The sequence below is a fragment of the Crocodylus porosus genome, unplaced genomic scaffold, assembly GCF_001723895.1.
Source record: "Crocodylus porosus isolate Cpor-Errol unplaced genomic scaffold, CroPor_comp1, whole genome shotgun sequence".
NCBI classification, from domain to species: domain Eukaryota; kingdom Metazoa; phylum Chordata; order Crocodylia; family Crocodylidae; genus Crocodylus; species Crocodylus porosus.
The window spans coordinates 21213870-21236913 of NW_017728943.1; the positions used below are offsets into that span (position 1 = coordinate 21213870).

At 48.8% G+C, this 23044-nt stretch overlaps 1 protein-coding gene across 3 annotated transcripts; it reads right to left on the reverse strand.

Annotated features, from left to right (window-relative positions):
• Positions 1-1442: 1442 nt before the first annotated feature.
• PTPN6 (protein tyrosine phosphatase, non-receptor type 6) lies at positions 1443-22554 on the reverse strand. 3 transcript variants are annotated; one of them, XM_019548894.1, is made up of 17 exons: positions 21854-22164; positions 21498-21601; positions 16383-16654; positions 15971-16093; positions 15468-15662; positions 10582-10804; positions 8691-8807; positions 8403-8516; positions 7853-7949; positions 7172-7251; positions 6931-7080; positions 6633-6764; positions 4873-5027; positions 4681-4748; positions 2960-3111; positions 2623-2720; positions 1443-2453 (listed from the first exon to the last, which is right to left on the reverse strand). In XM_019548894.1, exons 3-17 carry the CDS (start codon positions 16388-16390, stop codon positions 2330-2332), a joined length of 1836 nt encoding a protein of 611 aa, XP_019404439.1. In that variant the 5' UTR covers positions 16391-16654; positions 21498-21601; positions 21854-22164; the 3' UTR covers positions 1443-2329. The 3 variants fall into 3 exon arrangements, with proteins under 3 accessions (XP_019404439.1, XP_019404438.1, XP_019404437.1); XM_019548893.1 differs by lacking the exons at positions 16383-16654; positions 21854-22164 and adding an exon at positions 22183-22554; XM_019548892.1 differs by lacking the exon at positions 16383-16654.
• Between the last annotated feature and the right edge of the window lie 490 nt (positions 22555-23044).

Here is a 23044-nt window from a genome sequence, read left to right on the forward strand (position 1 = left end):
AGCAGGGTATAAAATATAGTTCTTGGAGGTGAGAGCTGTGCTGCCACCCTCCTTGCAGTGTTTGGCACACAAGTAAATGCCTTTGGGGAGCAAAAGAATGTTCAGCATAGGAGCAGTCTCCTATCACATGGCATCACCATCATATGCTGCCACCTCATGAGTAGCTCCAGTTATTGTCGTCTTTGCTTAATATTCCAGGCATCCGCTGGTCCCATGTGTGTGACATTATCAAAGTTTGACTGCATTTGCAATCCCCATGTTGGGCCACAGGGGTACCTTATGTTGGGTCTGGATTTAGGACCCACAGGCCTTGCTCCAGAGGGGGGGAACCTACCCTCAGACTGACCACAACCTTTCCATTTGATACTAGGCAAATTTATGGATGCACAGTGATAACAGAAAAGAAGCAATACAAACAATTCTCTGCATCTACCAAATCCTAGGGCTGTCATCAGAGCCAGACTACTGGCCAGGATGCAGCCTTTTGCTCTGGGGCCTTGTTAGCTGGTGCCACTTTATCTAGTGTTATGGAACAGTGTGGGACATGCTCCCGTTTTCCAGGCTATGTGTCCTTGTTGGCCTTGGAAGCAGACAGACTGTCTAATACAAGGCTGTGTAAAACTGTGACTGTCTGACCCAGGCAATCAACTCCTGCTGCCCATCCTGAACCATTCTAATACATATATACCTATAAGCCAATTCCCAAAAAACAAACCTTTAAATACCATTCTTAAGCCATGACCTTGCACTGTGGTAGGTATTTAGTACTCCCCGGCTTCACAGCTGTTGCTGGTTGCCTCTTGGGGCCAGGCAAGATCCCTCTCCCGCCCCCCAAGTGACTACTATGGCTTATAGGGTGAGATGTCACATGACTCCTGAAGCCCTGGCATGCTGGCCCCAGCTGGAGCAGCAATATGGAAATGCTCCTCCAGGTACTTCAAATGTTAGCAGCTCCTGACTACAGGGTATTGCTCATCTATTCAGGGTTAGACCAGTGGCTACATCTGGGGTTAGGAAGGATTTTTTTTTTTTACCTCTAGGACAGAGTGGAATGGATTGGGGGGATTTTTTAATTTTTTTTTGCCTTCCCCAAGTGTAGACCATAATCTTTTCCCAGGATCCTTTGAGCATATATTAAATGACTATTTCCCTGGCATTGCAGTCACAAGTCCTTAGCAATGCCCTCATCTCCCCTGCCTTTACCCATGGCCTATTGTTGCATGCTGTTGGTGCTTCAAGGATTGTGCCTTGCAGTTGTGTGTGAGGGGTTGAAGTGGCAACTGTAGGGATTCCTTGAGGAAATGACTGCCTGTGAACACAAGGATGGGGCTCAACAGCCTGGGAGGCCCCTCCCCGGCCTGTTTCTTATAATTATATTTAAAAAAAACAACAATGCTTAGTGACAACTCTCAAAAGGAAAAGCAAAAAGAAAACCCCCAAACTCCAACAAAACCTGGTTTATTTACAAAGGAAAGAACACATACCAACACCACACCCCATCTGTAAGTATTTACAGCATACAGAAGAGTGAATGTGCAAGGGCACAAGATGCAGGAGCCAGGCCTGGAGACACCAAAGGAGAACTGGCAGAAGGCAGGGGAGTGGGACTTTAGGGAGGCGTTAGCTTAGCATCTGATGAAGTGAGCTGTGGCTTACAAAAGCTACTGCATCTCTAATCTTGTTGGTCTTTAAGGTGCCTACCCTGCCTTCTGCCTGTCTGCAGACTAATACAAGTAGCTAGCTTTCTTTGCTCAAAGAAGAATTGAAAAGGTCCTAAACTACCAGGCAAGGGTTAAAAACTGTAGATGAGACTCTGATAAGTCAGAAGACTAAAAGAACAGAGATCAAGTGTGATAGATTTAGCTTGGGCAGACTAAATGGAGGGAAAGTCCTGTAGGGACACCTCTTCTGTAAGAGGAGCCTGTAAAGGACAAACAAAGCTAGTTCCAGGAGAGTGGCTGTGACCCTGAACCTTGGTAGCCAGAGAAAATGTGAGATGTCATTACTGATCTGGCTGGTAAAAGTATTAAAGGGATAGGTTGGGAAGCAGAGCAGATTGGCTCCCTCTGCTGGAATGTGTGTTCAGAAACGGCATGGGGATTGCAGCTAACTTGCCCTGGAGGCAGCATTTGCCAGAACAGAGAGGAGCTGGAACAAGAGAAAAAGCAACACGTCAGAAGGACTAGCTGGGGCATGACACAGTGTGTCAGATCCCTTCAGGAATATCTTACTGGGGCACATGGGTTACAGCACCCTCTCCCGCCTCCCTGGAATGATCCTAGTCCAGATCTCACAGGACTTGGGGGACTGTCCCATCTGTTGCACAAGGCTATTTTTTCTTGAGTGATCCCTTGAGCTTCTCCTTCCCCGATGATCGTTGCTTTCGTACTTTCTCCTCTTTCTTTGCTTTGGCATTTTCCAAGTTTTCATAGAGTGTTGACTCTTCCTTTTGCCTGTAAGACAGGGAAAGGGCTGGGCAGAGCTAAAGAACCTGGCATGTAGGTGGAGAGAAACCGGACAGAGACCAAACAGGAGGGAGGGGAGGAAGGACAGCAAAGACAATGAGGGAACAGAGATGGGGAAGGGTGGGAAGGGAGGTGTGAAGAGGCCTCCCACTCTTACTTGGAAGACTTCCGTGAGACTTTGCCATGGGGGTTCTTCAGAGCAGGTGGGTACATGATATTGCCATACTCAGACTCAATGGCTTTTCCCTTCTGAGACTGCCAGGGACAAAAACAAGAGAAGAGAGGTCTGTAGGATGTGAGGGAGCACAGTGTTCCTTACACTAAACTGCATCATGGGAAAACAAGGCATGGTCAGTGAGTAAATGGCAGCTGCTCCATGTCCTTAGTGCCAAGCTCAGGTGTGGAGAAACAGAATATGGTTCAGCTGTGATGAATAGCCTATTCAGGAGCACAGCAACCCTTAGGACTGTGTGCGGCAATGGATCCCCTCTTACCTGCATGACTTCTAGCTTCTTCTTGGTGGTCTCTATGTACTGACAGATGGCCACGTAGATGAATTTGTACTGGGCCTCAGTCTGCACCATTCCCGACCTCTGGGCCCTCACCATCTGAATGGTCTTCTGGATATCTATGTCACAATCCAGCCCTGTAGGTAGAGAGGCCATTATTAGTTAGGAGCTCCTGACCTCAATCCTACACCAAGTGTCAGTCTCCCGACTGAGGTTTCCAAATAAAATCTCAGCATAGCCAAATCTCAGCAGGTTCTGGAACAGGGGTGGGCAAAATATGGCCTGTGGTCTGGATCTGGCCTGCCAACCAATTGAATCTGCAATGCAGGCTGGTGCCCATGTGCATTGCAGGTCTGCATTGATTGGATCTGGCCTGCAGTGCTCCACATAGGGTTGAGCCCCACCCACTCCCACCTGGGGCAGCTGTGCCATGCCCCAGCCCCAGCCAGCGTGTACAACTTCCTGGTGCAACTGCTCCCAATGTGGCTGCAGCTGTTTGGATGCTACTCTGCCCCCCCAGACTCCAGTGGCTCCTCTTTCTCCTGCTCCTGCTGCACTACTCTAGGCAGGGGGGAAGCTGCAGCCAGGCAGCTCCTGCCCCAGTGCACAGGGCTCCAGCTCCTGGCCACCTTACACTCCCTTTGCCTGCCCAGTGCAATAAGCTGCCATCAGTGGCTGGGCACAGTGGGTGGAGGGTGGCCAGGAGCTGGAGCTAGACCTGGAGCCCTGCACATTGAGGCAGGAACCACCCAGCTGCAGCTTCCCCCCAGCCCAGAGTGGCACAGCAGGAGCAGGAGGTGGAGGGGCTGCTGGAGGCAGAAGAGAGCCAAGCAGCACCCAGGCAGCTGTATCCATACCAGGAGCAGCCATGCTGGGAAGCTGTGTGTGCTGGCTAAGGCTGAAGCCTGGACTGTCCGGTGGGTGTGGTCTGCCCTGGGTGTGAGCAGGCAGGGCTTGGACCCTTGCAGGGGCAGCTGTGGGCTGGATGAGGAGGATGTGGACTGCACCTGCACTGCACTGCCTGGACAAGATGTGCTACACATATCCCATGCCCCCACCTCCAGCATCTAGCTTGTGGGCAGCCCTCCACATACCCACACATCCCCCTCAAACAAAATACACTAGAGTAAGACTTTGTATTATAGCAGATGTTTGATTTTTTACTATGTGATTTGTTTTTTATATCTTCTAAAAAGATTTTGTGTGTGCAGCCCTCAACAGATCACCAAAACTCATTAAATGGCCCACCAGCCAAAATAATTGCCCATCCCTGTTCTGGTACCTGTATCCCCATATTCTCTTTTGCCCCTCAGCCTCCCGGTGCCAATCAATGCTGCACAGATTGGTTAGTTATATCCATCAATGGGAGCACCAGCGATCCAACTACTGCTACAGCCAATCAGCTGGTACTGCCAGACTACCACCAGCAGGCCTGGGAGAAGCAGCCTTCTCCATCTTTTGCTCAATAGTTGCATTCCTGTGGGTAACAGGATCTTTGACATAGGGATGTGGCCACCCATCCACTTCCCTCCCTGTCTTTTAAGCCCTTGGGCTATTTATGTAGAAGACTTTTTCCTTCTCAGCAGATCTGGTATTTTTTAATTAGGGAAATGGCTATTTAAGAATGGTGGAAAAAAACTAGAGTTGGGATAGTGCCCTGCCAGACAAGTAAATGCATTCTCACAGATATGTGGGGAGTCCTTTACCCTTGGTGGCGATCGTGTCCACTATCATATCGATGACAATGATGGTTCCGGTGCGGCCAATTCCAGCACTGCACAGGAAGGCACAAGCAGAGGTCAGAAACTGGCAGTATCATAGACACAGTGTTTACCTTCCTGGTGCAGGGAGGATGATTTTTGGTTGCTTTATGCTGCACAGGCAGTTCCCATACCCACCTGCAGTGCACCAAGATGGGTCCAGCATCTGGGATGCTCTCCTGTTTCTGATTGATCTGGTCCAGGAAGCTGAGCACCCCTCCAGGCTCACTGGGAACTCCATGGTCCGGCCAGCTCAGGTACTGGTACTGCCAGATCTCACGCACCAAATCACACTAGGGAACAAAAACATATAATGCTGTGGAAGGCCACTGGCCCTTGAGGGCCTCTCTCTTCCCAGCACAGACCTGAAGTGACAGCAGCAATGCATGGAGCTCCTGAGGTTCAGCCACTCCTTGGCCTCTCTGCCAAGGCTGCCAAAGCAGCAAGGTAGGATACTGAGGGTTTCTCTCTCTAGGATCCAGACTGAGAGCATGTCAACATATTTCACAGACAGTGCTGGCAGAGAGAGGGAACAAGTCCTAGCCACAGCAGTCTTATCACTGCACTGGAAGAGGGGCCCAGGAGACTCTACTTTAGCCCCACACTCAGAGTCTAGGCAGGATTCAGGTCTCATTACTTCTGCCTAATTCCGCCTGAAGTCACTCATTAAGAACATAAAATGTGCCATGCTGAACCTGCCCAATGGTCCAATCTAACCCAGTGGCAGAACCAGATACATCAGAAGGAGACCACTAAATGCTGAATGTTAGTATATCTAGAGGGATCCATCCCCTGTTCATTACCCTTGTTCATATCCACCATCATTGGTTTAGAGATGGCAAAGGAAACATCTCCAACTCTTTTGTTTCATAGCTATGAACAAATCTATCAGCCATGAATCTGCCCAGTCTGCTTTTGAACCTGGCTATACTATTTGCTTCTAAAACCTCCTGTGGCAGCTACACATTAACTACATGTTGTAGAAAAATTTACTTTCTCTTGTTAGTTTTAAACCCATCTCCTACTAATTTCAGTGGGTGCCACATAGTTCCAGTATTCTGGGACTTGGTAAACAACAGTTTCCCGTTCACTTACTGATTTTAAATACCTCTATAAAATCTCCCTTCATTCTTTGCCTTTCCAAACTTAGCCTTTTCAGTCTCTCCTGGCAGCTGCTCTGTAGCCCCAATCATTTTGGTTGTCCTTCTCTGTACGACCTCTAATCCTGCTACATATTTCTAGAGATGTGAAGAGTAGAACTGTATACTGTATTTGAGACGTGGGCACACCATAGAGATTTGTACAGTGGCATGATGATGATCTCCATTTTGTTTCCAAATCCCATAATGATACCCAATAGTTTATTGGGTTTTTTTGGTTGCTGCTGCACGTTGAGCTGACATTTTAAAAGAACAAGCTACAACGATGCCAAGGTCTCATTCCTGAGTCATAACAGCTAGTTCAGAACCCAGCATTGTGCATCTGTAATTAAGGTTCTTTTCCCCCCAGGTGCATTACCTTGCACTTGTCAACACTGAAGTACATCTGCCAGTTTTCTGTCCACTCACTTAGCTTGGTGAGATTTTTTTGCAGCTCTTCTCCATCAGTTTGGGATGCAACAACCAGAACAATTTTGTAACATCTGCACACTTAGGAGATTTCAACCTGTAGCCCCATTTCCAAGTCACTGATGAAAATGTTGGACAAAACCAGGCCCAGCAGAGATCTCAAAGGGGAGTCCCTCTGGATTTTGGACCTCCCACCATCCTGACAAGTGACCATTTAGCCCCTTCCCTTTCCTTCCTATCTTGTAACTAGTGCTCAAAATTCCTCACTCTAAAGGCACAGTTATATTTCAAGGCCCAGAGGCAATTCCTTCTCTGGGGCTGGACACTCACATCATCGATGGGTGCCAGGGAGAGCTGGCGGAGCTTGTATTCCTGGGTGTCATGTTCCTTGCTGTTAGTCACACTGTAGGGACCATACTTCTTGGTGCTGCCCTCCTCTGGCCAGTAGGGGACGCACTTGTTCTGTGTAGAAACAAAAAGAGAGGGTGAATGCTGAAACTAGACAAAAATCAGGGAAAAATCTCAAGGCAGAAAATTAAAAAGGGCAAAGCAGGGAGGGGCTGGCAGGAAACAAGTCGGGGAGCTGGGGGGGAAATGGCAGTGAGCACAGTTCCTCCATGCCACTCACCCTCCCTTTCTCCACCTCCCGGGTGGTCATCACAATGATGCGCGTGTTTTCCTGCCACATCATCTGCCAGAAGTCATTGACCGTGGCATCCAGGCAGCCCTGGCTGGCAATGTAGCTCTTGGTGCGCTCGTCTGGGCTGATCAAGGTGTTCTGCAGGTGAGCAATGGACAGAGGTAGGTCAGTAAGCTACAAGATCTGGGTGCTCCACCAGCACACAGCAGCAACATGTTTGGAGTCTCACCTGGACGTAGTTGGCATTGATATAATCTGACCCAGGGATGTTTGGATCCCTGCCCTGGAGGACTACCCGGGTGTGATCAACTAGGGGAGAGATGAAGGATTAATAGAGCAGCATGGGATCTCTCCCTTCTTCCCCACCAGCCATGTAACTTGGGTCTGGCACCAGCAGCATCCCATAGGACCCCCCTAACTCCACCCTCATGCTCACTGGCACTTGGCAGCATATTTACCTGGGGCACTGAACCTACTAGTTATACTTATTCCCTTCACCCTGAAGCTGAAACCAGCAGTCCCATATAGCCTAATTTCCACCATCCTGAATCAGTTCAGTGGGTACTGCAGTTCCAGTGTCTTACCAGCAACTCAGACAATAGCAGCCAGTACCCACACCTCTTCCCTTCTGCACTGGACCAGGCCAATAAGCCAGTCTAACCTGATGTTCACCTCCACTCCCTATACGGTAGATGATACATCACACTGAGCCCCAGTGGCCTCAAGTACTCAGACAAGTGCCCTTCTGGAGAGCAAATAATCCCCAACAAGGCTGAAGTTTCCCTGGGAGACTCTCAGACAGGGTCTTAAGATTTGTTGCTGCCCCTCTGTCTGGCAGTGCCCTCTTCATCAAAGCAGAGAAGTGCAGCCTCCTTTTCCCAACAGAAGAGCAGAGGAAGGTGAGACTCACAGGGCAGGATGTTCTTGTACCGATTCTTGCCCTTGTTTTCAGGCCTCTGGCCTTCATGCCGGTCATAGAGATTCTTGGCCTCCTGCTTTTGCAAGCTCTGAAAGAGGAAGCGAACAATTATGGAGTAGTCACAAGCTGGCATAGAGGGGTGGGGAAAACCTGGAGGGAGGAAAGGCAGTCTAGAGTTGAGGGCACCAGCCAGGGACATGAGGGATCCATGTGCAGTTCTTTGCTTCCCCACAGACTCCCTGCTTGAGCTCAGGGAAGTCACTCAGTCTCCCCAGGCCTCCATTCCCCATGGGTAAGTTGAGAGTGCTTTTCTACATCACAGAGGTGCCGTGAGGCGACCAGCACTAGCGACTGCATAGCACTGATTCTACAGCAACAGGGACCACAGATGGAGACCTCTTGCATAAGAATACCTATGCATAGGGTGTAATGCCTAGATACAAGGGGGCTGAATCCATGAAGGGGCAGAGAGAGAGAATGAGACAGGGACCAGTGTCTCCCAGAAGGACATGGAGGCCTCACCTGCACCACTGTAACTTACATCAAATTCCTCCCAAAATCCAGCCTTGGCTGTCTCTTCAGGAAGGCTCCGCTTGTTCAGTTCCTGCACCCTGTTCTCAATGTCAGCAGCATTCACTCTTGTAGCATAATAGGGCTGAGGAAGGCAAAGGAGAAGAGTAAGTGTAAAGACATAACAGGGATGGAGCCAGTTAAATGGCAAAGTCCCCTTTTTATGCAGCATGTGTGGCGGGGGGAGGGGGGAGATGCTCAGAGTGGGACAGAGAGCAAAGCCCTCCAAAATACAAAAATAAACAAGACCTCCATTTACCTGCTTCAGGTACACAAAGGTTCCAGATACCTCTTCAATTCCTATCTTCTTGAAATGTTCCACTAGATCTGCCAAACTGTCAAACATCTCAGCCCCTCCAACTGTGTATCTCCCGTTCTAGAGTGAGCAAGGAAGAGTTATGTCTCTAATGCTCCTGATTACTGTTCCTACACAGGTTTTTATACAAGGTCAGGGAAAATGGTTATAATGGAGTATAAAAGCCTGGGTGGGCCCCACCCTATGAACTTGAAGTGCAGCACGTCCTGTGGTGTAGGTCCCACCCACCTGGCATGATGGTCAGATGAGAGCTGGTTCTGAATGCATCAAATGTGCAACATGTTAGACTGACCCCCCCCGGTGCCCTGCCCACTAGGTGAAAGCCCAGAGAAGTCATCTTCCCACAGCCTATTTTTCCCCATAACTCCTCTCCATGCTCGGCAGCGTTCCACTGGATGGAACACAAGACCTAGCAATAGCCAAGTGGATCCTCTCACTGAGCTAGTCTCAGGGACCTTGCCAAGGTTGGCCTCTTCTACAAGACTCCTCAGCCTCTCATCACAGCTCTGAACTTCCATGGTGTTGGTGAGCTCTGCAGCTCATCTTGGAAACTTCTTAAAAAGTCTGAACATCTCTGCAGAGCCAGAATGGCCAGAAATTACAAATGTTCTCTGTCTCCACTGCATCCCCCCTCCAATCACCCTCTGTTTCCTTCACATCACTGTGCTGTTTGGATGCATAGTCTCTCTGATAAAGCTCCATATTCATTTTCACTTTCAAGCAACTTTATACTGGCCTACAAGACTTTGTACACCTCTGTTTCCTTCACCCCCTGAAGTCCCTCACAGCCCTGTCCCTCTCCTACAACTACTTTAGTGTCTATCAGGACACCTTCCTCATCTTGGATGCAGCATAATCAGCGATATCCTACAACCGCTGCTTGGACCAGGCAAGGAACCTTGGGCATGGGTGGACCTAGGATTTTGAGAAGGGGGGGTGCAGGTGGTGTGGTACATCATCAGATATAACACATACATATTTATCTCCAGTTAATATGCTAGGGTCCTAGGGCTAGATTATTTTGTTTAAGATCAAGCCAAACCAAATACAACTTCACTGAAATGTGCATTCATTTGCTTAATTATATATAAAGTTTAAAAAAAACCACAACCGACTAGTCAGAAAATAGTCAATACAGTCAAAAGATATTGTTTCATTAGTCCTGTAGTCATTAAAATGAAACATATTTCTCTTATTGAGATTAAAACAAAACCTTCCTGAGCAGCTTGACAATGTCTCCAGTACTTCACTGAGTCATTTCTATACCTGAGTTAACACTATGATACCTGAATTATGGTTTTTAGCTAAAGTTAAAAAACAGGCTTCAGAGCTGTAAAATAGAGGAGAGACTATATGAGCAATGGCAACAAGACAACTAAATTGCATTAGGAAGGATAGTTTGAATAGTGGAACATCAGACCATTAAAAGAGAGGGAGGGTCACTAACACCTGTAGAGAGAAATTATCAGGAATCTGGTAGATTTTAATGAGCCATGAAGTCAATTGACTCTCTCAGTGACGTCTGAATAGAAATGCCACAATTCCTCCCAGGCAATTGGTTTTAAAGTTTGGGTAGAAAAGGAATCAAAGGTGTGGGGAGTGCAACCACACCACTACAACCCCCCTTAGATCTGCCCCATCTGTGGATAACAACGTTAGTCACCACCTCCCTATGCATGTATTACACAGACATTGTAAGATATCTTTCACTTTCCAGAAGGACCTATATCTTCCTGGTGGTGAGAGAGAACCAAGCAGTGATCAGCAGAGAAAGATGTCTTTCTTTCACCTCCCATTTGTGTCCCGTCCCCCCTGTCCCTGCCATCCTTCTCACCTCACACATGATCTTGATATGGGTGACTTTGAGCCGGATGCCAGGGGTACTGGCAGCCCCAGGTGGAAGGGCCTCAGCCCCAGGTTTGGGTTGGTCAGTCAGGACTGACAGAACGAAGTCACCAGGTTTGCTGAGGCTCTCTCGCACCAGGAAGGTCCAAGGGATGGCCTTGGCCTGGAGCAGAGACTCAGCTGCTGAGCCAGATAGATGCCCATGGTACCACCTGGGGGGAAATAGGAGAGAGTCAGATGATAGCTAGGGATGTGGAAGAATGGAGAGGATATTGGACGGAGGTGATAGACAGGCACGATAAGAGTCCAGGGAGGAGAAGGGGAGAGGGTCAGAAGGAAACCAAATGAGGGACAAGACCCTGAGCAGAGGTAGACCAGGAGGGGCCATGAGATAGAAGGAGAGGGAGTTGCAAGGCGATGCATGGAAGGTGTCTGGGACCAAGTGAAGCCAAGAGTACAGGAGTGCCTGGACCTTGGGAAAGGAAGAAAAGAGAAAGAAAGGTAGGACATGTGAGCCTGAGCTGTGGGGTAGCCAAATGGGAGACGTGTAATAACCATGTGACATGCAGGGTAAAGTGCTAGTAAGAAAGAAAGCTGTATTTCATGGCTTGGACCTGATAGTAACACATAGGGGTCAGCACTCAGCCCAAAGAACCACCAGTGCACTGCTGGGCATGGCAGGCAGATGGTATCCCGGGACTCCAGTGACTATACAGGAAGCATAATACAAAAACAAACCAATACCCAGTGCAACCTGAAGCAAATGCAATCAGTACAACAGCAGCGACCAGACCGGGGTGCCTACACTCAATGGTCATCAGAGCAAATAACCTGATAAGAGGGTTATTTTGGACTTCCACTTGGTATCTGTCAGGACCTCTGATCTCTGAACCTTTAATGGCTTTCTGATCACACATCCACTTCCTATTTCCACAGTGGTTCCTTCTTCAGTAACTTGTTTGGCCTTTGAGGTGGATCTGCCTGCTTGCCTGCCCATGGTAGCCAATGCCCGTGACTTGGAGAGGGTGTATGTTCCTACCCCCGGACTATAAGGCCTCTCAGCAGCATTCTGTCTCCTCTCAGCACAGTGAGCTAGTGGCAATCCCTTGCTGGTGCGCATATGATGTTCCTGCTGTAGGACTGATCTTCAAGAGCGCCTCTGGCGCCATATCAGCGCAGATGGCACCACTGGTGACAAGCATTCCAGCTCCTCCCTGCTTGGGGTGAACATTTTCTCTCACTTACAAGAGGGCGACTCTCCAGCTCCCTTGTCCCAACCTTTTTTCTGGTGCTGTTTCTGGCTCCATGGCTTTGGCAGCCACTGCAGGGTTGATGGTTCCTGGCGGCAGACATTTGTTAGATGGTGGCACTAAGGTTTCTGCCTCCTGGTGAACTGGTAACAAAGGGTCCTTGTGAGGTGAGTTGCTGTGGTGTTAGATCATTAAACCTAGAACGCTTGAATTTGCCAGGACATTGTCTTAAGAAGGCCTCCGGCTTTTGGCTGCTTTACCAGCTTCTCAGCGACATCACCAGGGCCAGAGGCCCAGAACAAGGGGCTGTTGACACATAACATGCAGGGTTTTAACAACCTGAGCAGTTGTTTGCTAGTGAGAGGATCCCAGGTAGTTCAAGTAGGGCTGAGCCCACCTCAGGCCATAGGCAGTCAGGCCTCTCTTGTGCCTTCAGTGGCTCTGTTGCATTCTGGTTCCTGGGCTGACACCTGGTAGAGGATGTGGATGGTTTCTTCACGAGAGTGGGCACTCAGGCCAGGCTAGAATGGTCACTTCCAGCTTTCCTTTCCCCATGGTCCCCAGCTAGTAGCCAGCTGTTCAATTCAGGATCTCCAGCCTTGTGTTGCATTGCAGTGCCACATGCTGTCCCCTGCGCAGAATCCTGCCATTTCGTCTGGACGGCCCCAGTTAGAGCAGATGCTAGGAGATAGCAAAGCTCCAATTCTTCCCCTTCCAGCTTGAACATCTCTCTCAAGTGCTTGTGAGCTCAGTTGTTCTGTGTTTCTCATCGCAGCTTGTCAAATTTTGCTTCAAAAGCAGATAATCCCTGACTCCTATTCAATTCAAACTCCTCTTCCTATTTCCACCAGTCACAGGCCATCTTGACTACATAACCCTCCCAATGGATCTGCACTTCACACAATGAAAATATCTATACTTCAATCAAAGTGTGACTGCAGCTCTTGCAGACATGCCCAATGTAGGTTTCGACTGCCGAAGATGGGGTAGTATGGCAGCAGGATGCTCAGCCTAAGCTAACTGTGTGAGTGCTCACCCCACCTTCTTGAGTGGGTTTAGCAACCTAAATCAAGAGATTCGCACTGTCACAACTCCACTGCTACCAGTAGATCCTTGTTTAAAACTAGTTTGGCTATGCCCACACAACACTGCAGTCACTTATCCTTAGTCAGACCCTTAAGTAGGAGTTTGAAGTTTAATGCTGTCATTCAGGAGTCCAAGCGATGCTCTGGCCTAATGGATTCTGTATTGTAGACTCCATTTGTTCATAGTCTATTTGTCTCATGAATAGTTTCAGCCTGTAAACACATTTCTGGAAGTACAGACAGCCTCACACAATCCCCAGCATTTCTTCTACCACAGCAAGGGCCTGTAGTAATTTAGCACTGTGGATGAACTTGTTACAGAGTAGTCTTTGAGCAACTTGGGGACAATGGGAAGTATCCTGAAAGCAGGAGTGGCTGTATCACTAGAAAGCCATTCAGCTTCAGTTATGAGACCAACTAAATATTTGCAAAAAAATATTCTTTATTTGCAAGCTTTCAGACACACTCACCCTTCCTCAGACGTAGGAGAATGCAAAGACTGTAAAATTTCTCCAAGGTGGAAATTAAAAGTTTTTATCTGAGCCTAATTTGCACAAAATGAACTATTCCAACCAGGAGATCTTACACCTTCAGCTCTCCTGTGAAATACAAATTTTCATTTCTACCTAGAAGAACTTTTACAAGCTTTGCATTCTCCTATGCCTAATGAAGGTTGTGTGCACCCGAAAGCTTGCAAATAAAGAATTTTTTTTGCAGCTATCTAGTTGGTCTACTAATAGATATTGCCAGGGCCATCCCTACGGGGGTGTGAATCAGGGCAACTACCCCATGCCCCATGCTTTGGGGGCCCCATGGAGCTGGGCAGAGCAGCGGTGGTGCAGAGCTGGGCAAAATGGTGGCTCTGTGTCCAGCCACTTGCTGCCCCCCTCCTCCCGGCCACTGATGCTGCAGCTTCGTCGGGTCCGGGGCCCATGGGATCAGCGCGGGGGTGGCACCCTGCATGGGACGATTTGCCCTGGGCCCCACACGCTGCTCAGGTTGCCTCTGCATATCGCTGCTACTACGAGTTCTGATTCCTTTTGCCTGTAGACCAACCTGGCTACAATCTGTATCTCATTAAGCTTCAGTTATTTCTGGACAGCATTGTGCTTTATTTTCCATTGATTATCACAGGCACAGAGAAGTAGGTGGTTACTGACCCTTGTGACATGACAAAGATACTATCTTTTTTCTTTACCCTAACCCTCGTAACTAGATCAGGACATGGGTTTCTGCAGAAGATGGAGAAAGCTGCAGCTCTGCACTAGCCAGCCTGTGTCTGATTCCTTCCCACCCTGGGGCATCCCCTGGCCTGAAGCAAGGTTCATGTTCACCTCATGTCAAGGCAGGGCTGGGGTTCTAGCTGCCAAAGAGTTAACTACTCCCTCCTGCCCCCCTTCCTCCCCCAGCTTAGGGAAACCACGTGATGGAAAATCTCTTGGGGAGAGAGAGTGAGAAAGGAGCTTTCGTAAGAGCTGGGGGGAGGGAAGTTTCCAACCGCAGTGGGGAAGGGAGGAAGCAGCAGAGCCACGGCCCAACGGCCTTGACTGGAGGGGACAGAAACACCAAGCAGCATGCACGCTGCCCCCCCAGCACAGGGCCCCAGCCCTGCCCCTGTGTGAGCTCGGAGGACCTGCCTGCTCCCCAGAGGGGACCCCGTCTGCCTCCCCAAGTGAGCATGACCCGGGACCCCGACCCCGCGCTGGGCAGGCCAGGGCTGCTCCCCACGGCAATGGATCAGCAGCACAACAGCGCCAGGGCTGGGAGCACAGTACAGAGCAAAAACCAACCTCATTTGATTTAGGAACTCAGTGTCAGAGACATATGCAAATAGGGGAGAGGAGGAAGACCAGGCATAACAGGAACAGCCAGGCCTGTAGTCTGTCTGCAGAGCTGTGCAAGGAGCCCAGGATGGGAACAGCATGGGTTGTGGGTCAGGACAGCAGGGTTTGCACGCATGGCATTGTCTTACACTCTAGGCGGTTTCAGACTTGTTGCTAACACCATCATTTTCACTTTTAGCAACATGATATTAATAGCAAATAGGCAAAGGAAGCCCAAGTCACTGAATGTTAACAGGGCCCCTACTAAACAAACTACTTCCTGTCCTTGACATACCCTCACCCTCCTGTTTCACCTGTAGTCAATTAAAGGGCATTTCTGATGTTGGGGGCATTATGCCTGGCAGTTGTGCACAAGGGTTGTTCCTGGAGTTGTTAAGAGCAGGTTAAACCAACACTTGTCTAGGATGGCTAAGACAGCAATGCTCCTGCCTCTAGCAGGGGGTGGGGTCAGACTGGGTGACCTTGAGGGCCCTGCCACCTCCACTTTTTATGATGCCAATGAACATCAGATACCTCCTTGCAAAAAGGCACTGAGGGAGGGGTCCCGGGGAGTCTTGTGCCAAGAGAGTGCGCCTCCAGGGTATAAACAGGGGAATTTCAGCAGGGCTAACTCATGGACCAGCAAATTCAAGTGACTGGTGCAGGAAGGCTTTGGGGAAGGCATTAGCCTCCCAGGCACAGATGTTTTCTCCATACCTCTCTGTCGTGGGATCTGAGCAGTTCAGTGGATATCTCAGGTCTATGACAGTCCCATCTTTATCCTGTAGTGAGCCCTGCTGTTGCGTGTAATACTCCACCAGTTCAGACAAGGTTGCAAACTTCTCCCCTCCATAGAGGTCATAAAAATCCCCAGTGTTCTGGATACGGATGTGGGTCACCTGGTCACCTACCCTGAGGGATGAGGCAGAGAAAAGTCTGGTGAAGGAGGGCTGTGGGAGTCAGAAGAATGGAAGGGACAAGGTACAGCCCCCAAGGTGTCCCAGGGTGGACTGTGCAAGCAGGGCTAGGGAACTGGAGGGAGGGTCACAGAGAAGCCTCTAACATATCCCTGGGGTAGCATAGGGTAGAAGGGCCGAGATGCAGGGAGGAATTCATGGGGCTGGAAACCACAGTTCAGTATACACCTTGGGAACACTGCAGGAGTTCAAAGTATTCCACATGCTCCAGGGATAGCAGACAGCGAAGTGCGAGTGACCTACCTGACAGAAAGGGAGAAATCTCCCTGGTTCTTTCGACTGGGCCTAGCTAGGAAACTTCCATGAACTCCCCGCCCCTTTAGCAAGGCCTCAGCATCTACTCCACTTAAGTCACGGTGAAACCACCTAGGGGAAAAGAGAAAAAAAGGTAAGCATGAGCAAAATGGGGAGAAAGAAAGGACAAAATACAAAAATACACAGGCCCTGTGAGAGGTTTGTGTGAAGAGCAGCATGGCCTCTGCCAGGCACCGAGAAGGGTGCTATGAGAAGTGATGACATGCAGTGCAAGCAATGGATCCCAGGAGGACCCCAAGGCAGCCCCAAGAAAGGCTCTCGCAGGAGTCAGGTGGGAAGCAGCTAGTCGAGTGATCCTCCTTTACCCACCCCACCCCTGTTTTCTTGGCTCCTCTCTTACCTCACCATCGTCGAGGCAGAATGAAGAGAGGGCTGAGTAGTTACCACCAAAGGAACTTGAAAAGTGTAAAGAGAAGAGGTTTTAATGCCGGCCAGAAAAGGGAAGTCTGATGTCTCTGCTGGAGTCCCCGGCACCAAACTCTCTCTGCGCAGCTCTAGCTCTGGCCATCTACCTCTCGCAGTCCATCTGCCTCTCAGCGTTGCTCTCTGCCTCAGTCCATCAGCCTCTCTGACTCTGTTTCCCCTTCCTTCCTCAGCTTGCTCACTCCCTCCCTGTTGCAGGCACAGATAGAAGCAAGACAAGTGCGCTGCTTAGACGGCGCACAACTCAGGGAACAGGAAGCATAGACGAGGCATCAGCTCCTTTGCCCTGTGCTGCTTTGCACGAACTTCTGCTTCTCCTTTTGTGTTTTTTTCCCCTCCTCAGTTATTCTTGGTTTTTTTTGGGGAGGTGTTACGTGCAGTTCCTTTGGTAAGCTCCTCCATGGGCCGGTGTTTTGACTATGTAAGCCTTCCCCTGCTTACACAGTTAATAGCACATTTCCCACCAAAGACAAAAATTCTTACAATGGTGACAAGCAGTTCACACCAGCATTGAAACCTGCCTGGGCCCACAGCTCCAGGTAATGCAAATAGCAAATGCCTCCCCTTCCACCCAACAGTTCAGTGCTCTCCCTTCTGTGATAGGGTTGCCACAGATCAAACCATCACTTGCAGGTCTGGGAGCAGCCAAGGCTGTACTTATCTTTTCTCCACTGTCTCACTGGAAATCTGGTGCTCCTGAACACCTTGCCAGCATTCATTAAGTCATCCTCACCGTACTCTAGTGAGATAACTATTAACCCTATGGTCCCTGTGGGAACCTAAGGCACAGGGTCATGCCCCAGAGGAATTCTGTGGCAAAGGTGAGGACCAACACCAGGTTTCCTGAATCCCAATTTAGGACTCTAACAAAAAAACAGTCCATTTACATGGTCCATGGCATCAACCTTCTTTCCAGAGAGAAGTGCAAGAGCTTAGTATCATCAGCCTGGGTTACAGCTCAGAGTGCCCAACATATAACTCGATAACTAGGGGGCCCATGTAACAGCAGGTGCAAACAATATGGGGCCTGCAGAGTCCAGACACAGCATGCTGAGGCTGACGTTGTGGAACTGAAGAAGTAGAAAGAAAGAATTATTGATGGCTACAGCATATGTTCAGAGCCAACCCACATCAGGACTGAGGAAGCCAGTCTTGTGACAGAGAAAATGTCAAAGAGATGGGATCCACCTTTCAGCAGAAGTAGAGGAGTAAAACTGATTTAGCCTCATCCTCCAAAAAAGTTGCTCCATCCCCTGGGGCAGGGGAACCGCAGACAGGTAGTGGTGTTGGGAATTTGATTGTTAGAAATATAGCTGGAGATTTTCTAACTAGGTGGAAAGCTGATGGATCCTGCAAAACACACTACTAGTGATTGCTGAAGAGGAGCTTGTGGTCATAACAGATACTGAAACAATGACAAAGAGAAGTGTTGGAAATGCATCCAGGAAGCTGAATTTGATTGTTAGAAAGAACACATGAACCTCAGTAGTAGCTTCCCCTGAAATATCTCTATTTCATACAAAAGACCAGCAAGGCAAGAGAAAGTCCAGTCTCAACATACATATATGAAAGTAGTAACACTACTTACCTAGATGATGAGGAATTTGTGGAATAGGGAAACCAATACAGGAGGAATGAACTGCACTTTAGCCAAACCAAAGTGATGCTGCTGGCACAGAACAGTCATCAAGTTTGGGGATTATCCAAACTGCTCTTCCACAGCTGGGCATTTCAGTTCAAATAAATTTTGTGTTTAACCTTCTTCTGTTGCGTGCAGATCCTGGGGAGCTGAGCTATGCCCAATAACTTCAGAAACATCTATTAGGACTGGGGTGGCCAGTCTGTGTCTGGGGTGCACACGAGAAGTATGAACAGCCTCTGTGTGTAACACAGCAGACTGGAGAGAGGACAGCAGACAGGGTAGGAAGCAGAAAGCAGTAAATCAGGCAGGGAGCACAGGGCTGGGAGCAGAAAGCAGAGCAGCCAATCAGGCAGGAGAAAGGGATCAGAGAGGCACTGGGGGAGGGTGCGAGGCTAGTTTATGGCAGAAGGCTTGGCCCCCATCATATTATGGCAAACAACTGTGAGCAGAGCAGCCCATCTGTTAAAATCCATATGGATACAAACCCCAACTCCTGTGACAACAAATATGGTTGCACTACTGGCCTCCAGCTCAGCAAAATGGTGATGTAGAACAAAGAAGCTACAAAATTTAATAACATGCCACTAACAGGTGATTTCAACTACTCACATGTGAACTGGGAAAATGTAAGGCCAAGAGAAGCAGCAACTGGGTACCTTAGAGGATTGCTTCCTGGAACAATGAAGCAGAGCCAAGGAGATGTTCTTAGTTGAGTTTTATAGACTTAGACTGAGAGGCGAGTGTGATGAAATTACTAAATAATGGTTACCATAATAAAATTAAGCTTGTAAATTCAGAAGTTTTAAGGCCCAAAAGAACTGTTCTGTTCATGTAATCTGACCGCAGGCTCAATGTAAGACAAAGAAATTCACTCAGGGATCTCTGCATCAAGCCCATACCAAAACTAGTATAGGAGCAGTAAATGAACCAGCAGGTCAAAAATCTCTGAAATTAAAGGTAAAGAAATGAGGTTTACCAGGAAGGGTATTTAAGGTACTTAAAAAGATTTCCAGAATAGAGGCAGACCTTTAAATAAGAGAGAAAGCAGAAAGGTAAAGAATAAGCCAGAGTGGCTAAACGGCAAGGGCCAAGGGGTTCTTTGAACCAAAGAGACGTCCTTCAGAACATGGAAATCCAAGGCCAGTGTTGTCAACAGAAAGTGGCAGATACTGCTGCAGGGAAAAGGGAACTTGAGAGAGGAAAGAGTAGCCCAAACAACGGAAGATACACAGTCAAATAAGTCACACACCCCTGCCCCCTTCCCCCCCCCCCACTTATATCACATGCAGGAACCCCAGGCAACCAGCAGGTCTGCTGGTCCCCCAACAGCTGAAAGGAACAACTGAACTGTTATAGAAGAGGAACTTCCCTGAATGAGTCTTCACCACCAAGAACCTGCTGTTTTCAGTAATAAAATTGAGGCAGTCAAAGACTGAGTTCTCAGAAAGAAAGACGCTCTAACAAACTGATGAGTAAAGAGGAAGAAGGCACTGGGAGTGGATGGTCCATCCACAAGGTCTGAGATTGCAAAGAGGAATATGCACCTTCTTGCGAACAATATGCAACCTCGCTAAGTGCCCTGGACGGCAGAAAATGGAACCATCCTTTAAAAAAAGTCACTAGGTGTGATTCTCCTTGAAAATCACATAGTAAGGACCCTTATTTCTTCCAAGTTTCCTGGTATAGAAGGAATAATTAAAAACAGAATTAAGCTCCCATTGCCTCCTACTGTGGAAGGGAAAAACCAAGACAGCTTCTGAAAGGGAATATGGGGCCCATGTGCAGTCTCTTTCTGCCCCTAACAACTGTGAAACTATGAAACACCCTTAGAAAGATCCCATGGCACCCTATAGTGCCATGGCACCCTAGTTGAGAACCACTATGCTAGGCAAAGTACACACATGTCAGAGAAAGGGGCAGCTCCTGACCCTAACCAGCTTATGGGCTAAGTAGGCAGAAAGAACAGGAGGGAAACTGAGGTACAGAGAGGGGAAATTACTTGTCCAAACTGACAAAGCAGGTCAGTGCCCAGCATTCGTGTTTCATAACAACTGGAATAGTGAAAGCAAAGCATATATATACCAACCAAATATATACCATTTCTCATCACACAAGAGCCAAGGCAATTTCAGTGAAACTGAAAGATAGCTAAGGTAAAACCGATCCAAGGAAAAAATGTTACACAAAGCTATTAATCTGTGGACTTAATGCAGCTAATTATTTCTGAAGCCCAGGGCACACAAAGGATTCACGTACGGATTAAAAAAACCTAGGGTGTGTCCTGCTTTTTCGTCTGTACCAGCCTGTCTGGAAGCTCTCACAAAGGATACCGGACAATGGATCATTGTGCTGATCCAACCTGGCCAGCCCTAGTCCATGCTCTGCTGGGTTCCTCCCTCCCGTGGGGAAGGAGGATGGTGGGAGAGAGATGGGGGGCAGAGAAGGGAGGGCATTCCCTTGTGTCCTCAGGGGGATGCAAGGAAGGAGAGGCCCCCCCAGGACTCACTGACAGCTGTACCGTGTGACATTTAACTCCTTGTGCGCTGGGTGTGTGTGGGGGGAGGGCGCCTAGATTCCACACCCCACTGCAGAATTTCCATCTCACTTGTCATTTGGTTTCCAGACATTTTGAATGCAGAGAAACCTTTCTAAACGTGAATCCCGGCAGTGCTGCTGGAGTAAGGATATATTTACACTCTAGTAGTTCCTGGCTAGCTTGAGCTGTGCTAACAGTGCAGCCATGGCAACGCAGAACTCAGCAGGGATGAACCACTCAAGTACTTAGCTCCTCAAACAGGCTTTGCAGCACATGCTGAGTTCTGTGCTACTGTGGCTACGTAGGCACTGGGCTAGTAAGCCTAAAATGAAGCCAGCTATGCACATTGCATAGCTGTCATGGTGAAGCAGATGAAACATTCAGATGTGTATCAGAGCTTGAGGACTCTGTGCCCCGTCCTGGGAGGGGTGTAGCATCTGGAGGGGGAGAGCAGGCAGGACTGGGAGCCAGGACCCCTGGGCTCTATCTGGAGCTCTGACTTTGACTTACAGTGTGACTGGAACAAATCCTTTCCCTGCTGTTTCCCCATGTGTTAAATAAGAAAGATGACCTGCATCCCCACTGCGTACAAGCTCTGTGAGGGGATGAGGTCACAGGAGCTGTAGAAGAGGACAGAATTATTGCAGCAGGTCTCTCTTTACAAGGGTTGGCAATAATACTGACACCCTGCTGAGCACCATCATCCCAGCCCCTTACAGTCCCAGTCCTCTTAAGGCATCCATTTCCCTCTAGGATCTGCCTCTCACTTCCTATATTTTTTATTTCTCTTATCAGCCTAATTTTAAACCTAGGATCTGAAAGGCAAGAAACAGCCAACAGTGAAACACACTCACCCACAGGACGACATCAGGACTTTGGACCCAGGGGTCCCCACTGAGAAGGAAGTGCTAATAAATGCTGGAGGGGTGGCCTTGCATCAATACTTAGCCAGATATTCCTATTGAAGGACAGAGAAACAACAGTGGAAGCATCAGTGACATTTTAACAACTCTCTGGAAGCAGCTGAAGGACCAAAGGATCTACAAACCCAGAGAGAGGAGCAGCCTCTGAGGGCTCTGGGGAACATTTGGCATGGCTAATTCCATAGACCCTGGAAGGCAAGTCTTAACACTTCTGGACCCGGGCTGCTAAAAGCTTCCTGACTGAATGGCCTCTAATCTCGATAGGAAAGACTTGGCAATCCACTTACCTCCCCAGCCTTGGATGTCCTCAGAAGATCGATCACTGTTGTTGGGGGGTTGGGCAGCAGGAGGAGACCCAAGATCGGGCAGCCAGGTGCAGGTGCAGGGCAAGAGGCTTCCTTTCTACTATCCGTAAATCACTTCCTGATTTGTAGTTAATGAATAATTGAGGTGCAGGGGGAGCAGAGGAAGAACAGGCTCAAATTGAGGGGGCAGGTGAATAGGTGAGGAACTATCTGCTCTTCCTGCTTCCTCTCTACTAAGTATGTCCTTGGCTATTTGTAACTGAAAGGCAGAGAAAACAAAAGTGAATAGCTCTGATCACCTGCGAACGTACCAGACTTCTGACTCTTTTCCCTTGCAGTCCTGGCCTCCACAAACACTGCTCTCTCTGCCTAAGCCTCCAGTCCAGACTTGCAGCTACCCCTACTGAAAGCTCCTCACGTGTACATTTGAATTCCAGGGTTGAAAAAAAGAGTCCAAAGACACTTGCTGTTTCCTCACTTTAAATGTTGGAAATTAACAACATCAGATGAAATGCAACAAGGACAAGTGCAAAGTCCTGTGTCCAGGACTGAATCATGGACAACTGGTGACACCTTAGTCAGGGGCATGGGGGGTGGAGGGGAGTGGCCGTGGCACTTCATCCAGTGCTATCAGAAGTGGCTGTGGTGTTTGCAGGGGGGCACCGGTGCTCCCACCTTCCCCGCTGCATGCCACCTAAGCAGGGAGCATGGCCTGTCAGGGGGTCCACCAGCACTCTCAGGGGGTGCATGTGCACCCCCTATGTATCACCACTGGACTGAATAATTGCATGTACAAATACAGACTGGGGAATGACTGGCTAGACTGCAGTGCTGCTGAGAAGGGCCTGGGGGTTATAGTAGACTATAAGCTAAATACGAGCCAACAATGTGCCCTTGTTGCAAAAAAGGCCATAGCATACTAGGTTGTATTAACAGGAGTGTTATTTGCAAATCAAGGGAAGTGATTCTTTTGTTCTGTTTGGCACTGCTGAGGCCTTCCTGGAGTACTGCATCCAGATCTTGGCCAAACGCTTCAAGAAAAATGTGAACAGTTTAGAAAGAGTCCAGCACAGCAGGGGTGATGCGTAGGGGGTGCACACAGATGCTCACGCACCCCCTGAGCATGGAGGTGCACCCCTTACAAAAAGGTGCTGCTCTCCGTGATTCCCTCTG

What these genes read in the sequence shown, in the direction of transcription:
- PTPN6 (XM_019548893.1), bottom strand. An exon ending in GATTTCTCCCTTTCTGTCAG is followed by an intron (nt 15,663 to 15,970) that starts GTAGGTCACTCG and finishes CTCATCCCTCAG; the next exon opens with GGTAGGTGACCAGGTGACCC. An exon ending in AGAAGCTAGAAGTCATGCAG is followed by an intron (nt 2,721 to 2,959) that starts GTAAGAGGGGAT and finishes TGTCCCTGGCAG; the next exon opens with TCTCAGAAGGGAAAAGCCAT.